This window comes from Coregonus lavaretus (assembly GCF_964263955.1).
Source record: "Coregonus lavaretus genome assembly, chromosome: 17".
Classification (NCBI taxonomy): domain Eukaryota; kingdom Metazoa; phylum Chordata; class Actinopteri; order Salmoniformes; family Salmonidae; genus Coregonus; species Coregonus lavaretus.
This window is the reverse complement of record NC_140004.1, coordinates 21,395,721-21,403,483: the sequence shown is the minus strand read 5'-3', so window position 1 is coordinate 21,403,483 and position 7,763 is coordinate 21,395,721. Positions and strand designations below refer to the sequence as shown.

Here is a 7,763-nt window from a genome sequence, read left to right as displayed (position 1 = left end):
CTCTCTACATTTTCTTCATCTGTTTCTGCTGCTAAAGCCACTTTCTACGACTCTAAATTCCAAGCATCTGCCTCTAACCCTAGGAAGCTCTTTGCCACCTTCTTCTCCCTGCTGAATCCCCCCTCCCTCTGTGGATGACTTCGTCAACCATTTTGAAAAGAAGGTTTACGACATCCGATCCTCGTTTGTTAAGTCAAATGACACTGCTGGTCCTGCTCACACTGCCCTACCCCATGCTTTGACTTCTTTCTCCCCTCTCTCTCCAGATGAAATCTTGCGACTTGTGACGGCCGGCCGCCCAACAACCTGCCCGCTTGACCCTATCCCCTCCTCTCTTCTCCAGACCATCTCCGGTGACCTTCTCCCTTACCTCACCTCGCTCATCAACTCATCCTTGACCACTGGCTATGTCCCTTCCGTCTTCAAGAGAGCGAGAGTTGCACCCCTTCTCAAAAAACCAACACTCGATCCCTCTGATGTCAACAATTACAGACCAGTATCCCTTCTTTCTTTTCTCTCAAACTCTTGAGCGTGCCGTCTTTAGCCAACTCTCTTGCTATCTCTCTCAGAATGACCTTCTTGATCCAAACCAGTCAGGTTTCAAGACTTGTCATTCAACTGAGACTGCTTTTCTCTGTGTCATGGAGGCTCTCCGCACTGCTAAAGCTAACTCTCTCTCCTCTGCTCTTGTCCTTCTAGACCTGTCTGCTGCCTTTGATACTGTGAACCATCAGATCCTCCTCTCCACCCTCTCCGAGTTGGGCATCTCCGGCGCGGTTCACTCTTGGATTGCGTCCTACCTGACCGGTCGCTCCTACCAAGTGGCGTGGCGAGAATCTGTCTCCGCACCACGTGCTCTCACCACTGGTGTCCCCCAGGGCTCAGTTCTAGGCCCTCTCCTATTCTCGCTATACACCAAGTCACTTGGCTCTGTCATATCCTCACATGGCCTCTCCTATCATTGCTACGCAGACGACACACAACTAATCTTCTCCTTTCCCCCTTCTGATAACCAGGTGGCGAATCGCATCTCTGCATGTCTGGCAGACATATCAGTGTGGATGACGGATCACCACCTCAAGCTGAACCTCGGCAAGACGGAGCTGCTCTTCCTCCCGGGGAAGGACTGCCCGTTCCATGATCTCGCCATCACGGTTGACAACTCCGTTGTGTCCTCCTCCCAGAGTGTGAAGCTCCTTGGCGTGACCCTGGACAACACCCTGTCGTTCTCCGCTAACATCAAGGCGGTGACCCAATCCTGTAGGTTCATGCTCTACAACATTCGGAGAGTACGAACCTGCCTTACACAGGAAGCGGCACAGGTCCTAATCCAGGCACTTGTCATCTCCCGTCTGGATTACTGCAACTCGCTGTTGGCTGGGCTCCCTGCCTGTGCCATTAAACCCCTACAACTCATCCAGAATGACGCAGCCCGTCTGGTGTTCAACCTTCCCAAGTTCTCTCACGTCACCCCGCTCCTCCGCACACTCCACTGGCTTCCAGTTGAAGCTCGCATCTGCTACAAGACCATGGTGCTTGCCTACGGAGCTGTGAGGGGAACGGCACCTCCGTACCTTCAGGCTCTGATTAGTCCCTACACCCAAACGAGGGCATTGTGTTCATCCACCTCTGGCCTGCTGGCCCCCATACCTCTGCGGAAGCACAGTTCCCGCTCAGCCCAGTCAAAGCTATTCGCTGCTCTGGCACCCCAATGGTGGAACAAGCTCCCCCACGACACCAGGACAGCGGAGTCACTGACCACCTTCCGGAAACCCTACCTCTTTAAGGAATACCTGGAATAGTATAATAGTAATCCTTCTACTCCCCCTTTACTACCACTGTCTTTTGTCTAAACTAACACCTGACTTATTTCACCTGCTAGCACTGACTTGTTTAAAGAAATGTACTTATTGTGATCGAGATGTAGTTGTCCCTGATTGCACTGACTTTGCTCACAGCTGCTTGTTTGAAGAAGTGTACTTACTGTCATCAAGATGTGGTTGTCCCACTGGCTATCCTAAATTGAATCCACCAATTTGTAAGTCGCTCTGGATAACAGCGTCTGCTAAATGACTTAAATGTAAATGTAAACTGAAGTATTTTTTATGTGGGACGTTTAAGCACAAACACTTTCTCTCTGGGATGTGGATATCATTTACTAAACTGCTGTAAAACCTGTATTTTGTAAAGGAGCTGTATTTTGTAAATTATTCACACTCTCAATCATGATGAAATACCTTGGAAAAAGGAGAGAATGCTGATATACATTTTTTATTACTTTGTTATATCTACCCGGAGAATAGAAAACTCATGAAATGCAATACAATTCAACTTTTTTATTTAATTTTTTTAAACAAAATCTTTTGTATAGCTACTATAACATCTATTGGCATTGTAACTTTTTCATTGTAAAAGATTATCGCTTTAGAAAGGAATACGGATGTAGAACACTTCATCTGGCTACTAAAAGCTCATTGCTAACTACGTGGTAAACAGAGAACGTTCTTTGGACATAGGATAACATTATGCAGAGGCTAAGAGCCATATATTTAAAATTGACATTTTTTCATAATAGGAAAACAGAAACGCAGCCATCTTACAAATGTTTAGACAACATATGACCTGATATTTGCACTACTTACTGTATATGGCATACTGGACTTTATTTTACCCTGCAAAACTAGTAACTACTAAATATTGCACACATTCATGAATGGGTTCCAGTTTGATCATATTGAATAATCATTCTTGCAACTGCCCAAGGGTAATGGCTGAAAATCTGTTTACGAGAGTAGATTAGAGGGGGAACGGATGGAAATGGTGAATGATTGATTCCCATTAATATTATAAACCAATTTTCCCACATGGCAATGCAAGAGACATATAAAGTACAATACAGACAATGCATCTAAACATGGCACTAGGTCTGTGCATACAAAGACCCAGTGGACCTCAGTGAGAGAGCAAGGATATACAGTAGGATATTGTTCCATGTGCTGCATTCATAAAGTACAGAGTGTATTAATTTACTGCTCCCTTTCTTTTGTTATATGGCCCTTGATATATGGTTGTTGGAGAGCACATTTTATTATCAAAGTCAGCTGCTTAGACAGTAATATATTTAGCAGTTAACCTTGGTGGGTAGAATACAAAATGTCTGTGACAGGTACTGTGCTTTAAATCAGTTATTCTCAATGTCAGTCCTTGTCAAAGTCTGTCCTTGTACAAGTTCTATAACTATGTTCTGTCATATTGGTCTGTTTACAAACCAATTCTGAGGACTTTATTGACACGATGTGATCTTAGCCAAGTAATTTGCCGATTCATATCTATGAAGGAAATCATTAACAAATGCTTTTGGAGAACTATCCCTTTAAACTCTCATCAATATCACAAATTAACCATTGGAAGTGGTTGGCACTTGGCATCCCTTAACATGCATATTCCATGAGTATCGGAACGAGGGAAGGAATTACACAAGGAGGGTTGGAAGGATAGTGTGAGCTGAATAATAAAAGCAAATTCTGTAAAAACAGCAGGAGCTATCCTTAATTTTTCAGGAGTAAAATGTGAGAAAGCAATTACACATTATTCAAACATCCCACTGGGCACAAACTGGTTGAATCAACGTTGTCATCAACGTAAGAGCAGTTAGTCTATTTTTCAACCAACTTTTAACCTAAATCCAATGACATGGAGAAATGTTTTGTTGATTTCACGTTGAATTCACATTAGTTGACAACTCAACCAAATGTAAGTCTAAACTAGATGTTGAACTGACGTCTGTACCCAGTGGGATGGCTTTGTGAGTGGACCCCTAGAATTCATTAAATGATAATGTGCTGCAATGCAGGTTTTAACTACTACAACACATCTGGTTACACTATAGCAGAGGTATTCAAATGTTTTTAGCGAGGCAAAACATTTTTGGCCAACATGTCTGCCCACCCAACCCCACCCCACCCCAAACCTTAAAATCTGTAAATTTAGATTTTTGCATCAACAAATCACCTTCAATTCATTACATTTTCCTCTCTCTTATCAAACTTTAGACAACAAATAAAATTGTATTTCTAAAAAAAGTTCCATACAATAATCTGTACTCTTAATTTTTTGATAAAAAAGAAATCCCCCGCGACCCCACCCCAACTTTAAATACCACGGCTCTATAAAGACCCAAATAATATATTAAGATATTATGTTGGTGTAAATCCACATATTTTACTCCACAGTGCTTGCACTGAAGAAGACCTTTGCATCGTCATAAACTCATCGACTTCCTCTAAGGCAGGGGTGTCAAACTCATTCCATGGTGGGCCTAGTGTCTGCTGGTTTTTGTTTTTTCCTTTCAATTAAGCCCTAGACAACCAGGTGACGGGAGTTCCTTACTAATTCATGACTACAATTAATCAAGTACAAAGGAGGAGCGAAAACCTGCAGACACTCAGCCCTCCATGGGATGAGTTTCACACATGCTCTAAATTGTAGAAACACATACAGTGCCTTCAGAAAGTATTCATACCCCTTGACTTATTCCACATGTTGTTGTGTTACAGCCTGAATTCAAAATGGATTAAAATAAAGAATTCTCACCCATAATGACAAAGTACATTTTATTGAAAATGAAATACAGAAATATCTGATTTACATATGTATTCACACCCCTGAGTCAATACTTTGTAGAAGCACCGTTGGCAGTGATTACAGCTGTGAGTCTTTCTGGATAAGTCTAAGAGCTTTCCACACCTGGATTGTGCAACATTTGCCCATTATTCTTTTCAAAATTCTTCAAGCTCTGTCAAATTGGTTGATGATCATTGCTAGACAACCATTTGCAGGTCTTGCCATACATTTTCAAGCAGATTTAGGATGCATGTTTTGGAATATTTTTATTCTGTACAGGCTTCCTTCTTTTCACTCTGTCAATTAGGTCAGTATTGTGGAGTAACTACAATGTTGTTGATCCATCCTCAGTTTTCTCCTATCACAGCCATTAAACTCTGTAACTGTTTTAAAGTCACAATTGGACTCATGGTGAAATACCTGAGGGGTTTTCTTCCTCTCTGGCAACTGAGTTAGGAAGGAGGCCTGTATCTTCGAAGTCATTAAAAAAAACATGTTAAACACTATTATTGCACACAGAGTCCATTCCAGTTTTTATATGACTTGTTAAGCTAATTTTTACTCATATTTTTACTCATATTTAGGATTGCCATAACAAAGAGGTTGAATAGTTATTGACTCAAGACATTTCAGCTTTTCATTTTTAATTAATTTGTAAAATTACGCAACACATCATTTCACTTCCACATTATGGAGTATTGTGACAAAAAAAGTCAAAATGTAATCAATTTTAAATTCAGGCTGTAACACAACAAAATGTGGAAAAAGTCAAGGGGTGTGAATACTTTCTGAAGGCACTGTAGCTAATTGAGGACACTGTAAAATGTATCTTAGGGCACAGTGTTCTCTTACTTTTCTGTTTCTCTCCATGCCCACAGAAGAGGTCAACCATTGATTGTTAAGACACAAAACAATCCCCTGTGACTAATTTGAACAACTCCAGCCATGAGTCCCCTGTAGCTCAGTTGGTAGAGCATGGCGCTTGCAACGCCAGGGTTGTGGGTTCGTTTCCCACGGGATGCACTCACTAACTGTAAGTCGCTCTGGATAAGAGCGTCTGCTAAATGATTAAAATGTTTTTAAAAATGTCAACCCTTGCTCAAGAATAAAGCTCAGCAAGACAATCTTCAATGGATGGTTAAGACAATGGGGATTGAAGTTCTATACTTTCTCTCTCCTTTTCTGAATGGGTCGGGACTATACATTCATGCTGATTGATCCTTTGCTCAAGGTCGACCCCTTAGTGACCTCTGTGCTGACAATAGAAAGAGGGAAGCTCTCATAACTCTCTGGTGACCCCCAGCAGCGGCAGCGGTATAGGGTAGATTTTAGCTCTTTCTGGAAGTTACTGTTGAGAAAGCCATAGATGATGGGGTTGACACAGGTGGAGGCCATGGCTGTGAGGTGGCAGGCAGAGAAGATGATGTCATGCTGGCAGGATGGGATGGCCTGGTGGTTCCAGTCAAACAAGGTATTGAAGATGTTGAGCGGGAGCCAGCAGAGGGCAAACAATGCCACGATGGAGGCCAACATGGCATTGATCCTCTTTGACCCCTTGGCCTTCTTCTGACAGTTGTCCCTGGCTCGGTCCACCATGTATTTTCTCTGTCGGAGACGCAGGAAGATGCGCAGGTAGCAGACCAGGATGAGGATGAGGGGAAGGCAGTACTGGAAGAGCAGCAGGGAGGTGGTGTAGGCCAGTCGGTTGTGCTCTGAGGGCCACCGCTCCATACAGATGAAGTGGTCAGTGAAGAGATTGAAGGGGAGGCTCATGTTCTGGAAAGGACTGTTGTCGAGGACGTTGAAGGAGAGGAAAGGAAGAGAGATGAAGCAGGCCACCAACCAGGTGATGGCCACAGCCAGGTAGGAGTGGCGCACCATGGGCTTCCATCCAGTGGGGTGGATGATGAGTTGGTGGCGCTCCATGGCTATGAGGACAAGGGTGAAGATGGAAACCGTGACAGAAATACACTGGACAAAAGGTGTGACCTTACAGAGTGCCTCCCCCAGGATCCAGCGGTCCATCAGGGTGTAGATGATGGTGACAGGCAGGCACACGATGCACATGAGGATGTCAGAGATGGACAGGTTGGCGATGAAGATATTGGTGACGTTCCGCATCTCCTTCTGCCGTGTGATGACAAACACCAGGCAGGTGTTACCGATAAGGCCCACTGCGATCAGTGCGCTGTAGGCAACTATCAGGAAGGTGGTGCCACTCAGGGAGGTGGGGCACTCGTCTGTGTCCCCCCATGGCATCTCTTTCCACCAGGCGTGATGACTACTATTGTTCACATGGGACACCTCCATGCTAGAAGAAGTCAGAACGTATTTTGTAGACTGGGATCCAAATATATTAGTATGTTGTTTCCCTTCCGCTTCAATATATAATCTGATGTGTCTTTATTGTATCTTTGAGTTTTCTGGGGTTTTAATCATACCGGTACTCTTATTAGTGGCTGGAACATTGATTGCAGTCTTTTTGCTGTCTGAAAGAGAAAAAACAATTAAAAGATTAAATCCTTCACTGAGCTGATTTCCCAAATGTGAATCCAGTTATTTAATAACCCTAGGATAAATAAAGTACTTGTCTTTGCAACCATGTTAACTCCTGTTCTGAAAACTGCAGGAAAATACTCTACTTTAGGATCCACTTTAGGAAGAGTGTTTTAAAAAAAAGTACAAATGTAAAACAATCTTAAAAAGTAATATAATCTTTGCTTTCTATAACATCAGGTTCAATGGGTTCCACTTTGGTGCATACACAATATACTCTGAAATAAATTGAAATATGAGATAGTAAGTGAGTAGATACGTCTATACATTTGAAATTGGTCAAAACAAAACTTAGCCTTGGCTATCGTTGCAGTATTCATTCATGTTTGTTTTGGATCTTGAGGTGCTTGTCTAAGCACAACATTTTTATTTATTAGAGTAGACTATTGCAAAACAGAGGAGAATGAATGATGTGAGAGGTTCAAGAGGCGGTGACTGAAAAACATGCAGATGTACAGTATCTCTCTGTCTACTTCAGTACTAGCAATTATAACTAAGGATGCATTAACAGCATATTATCAAGCAAGCAGCATGGATGAATGCTGAAATGTGTTATCATCAAAAGGCCTCATGATATTGTGAGA

At 42.7% G+C, this 7,763-nt stretch overlaps 1 protein-coding gene across 1 annotated transcript; it reads right to left on the bottom strand.

The window, feature by feature from the left end:
- Window positions 1-5,820: 5,820 nt before the first annotated feature.
- Window positions 5,821-6,933, bottom strand: LOC311144603 (neuropeptide Y receptor type 1-like; the record flags this gene model as incomplete). The annotated part of the gene is made up of 1 exon (XM_084180640.1): window positions 5,821-6,933. The coding sequence occupies one exon, from the start codon at window positions 6,931-6,933 to the stop codon at window positions 5,821-5,823; it is 1,113 nt and encodes a 370-aa protein (XP_084036766.1).
- Between the last annotated feature and the right edge of the window lie 830 nt (window positions 6,934-7,763).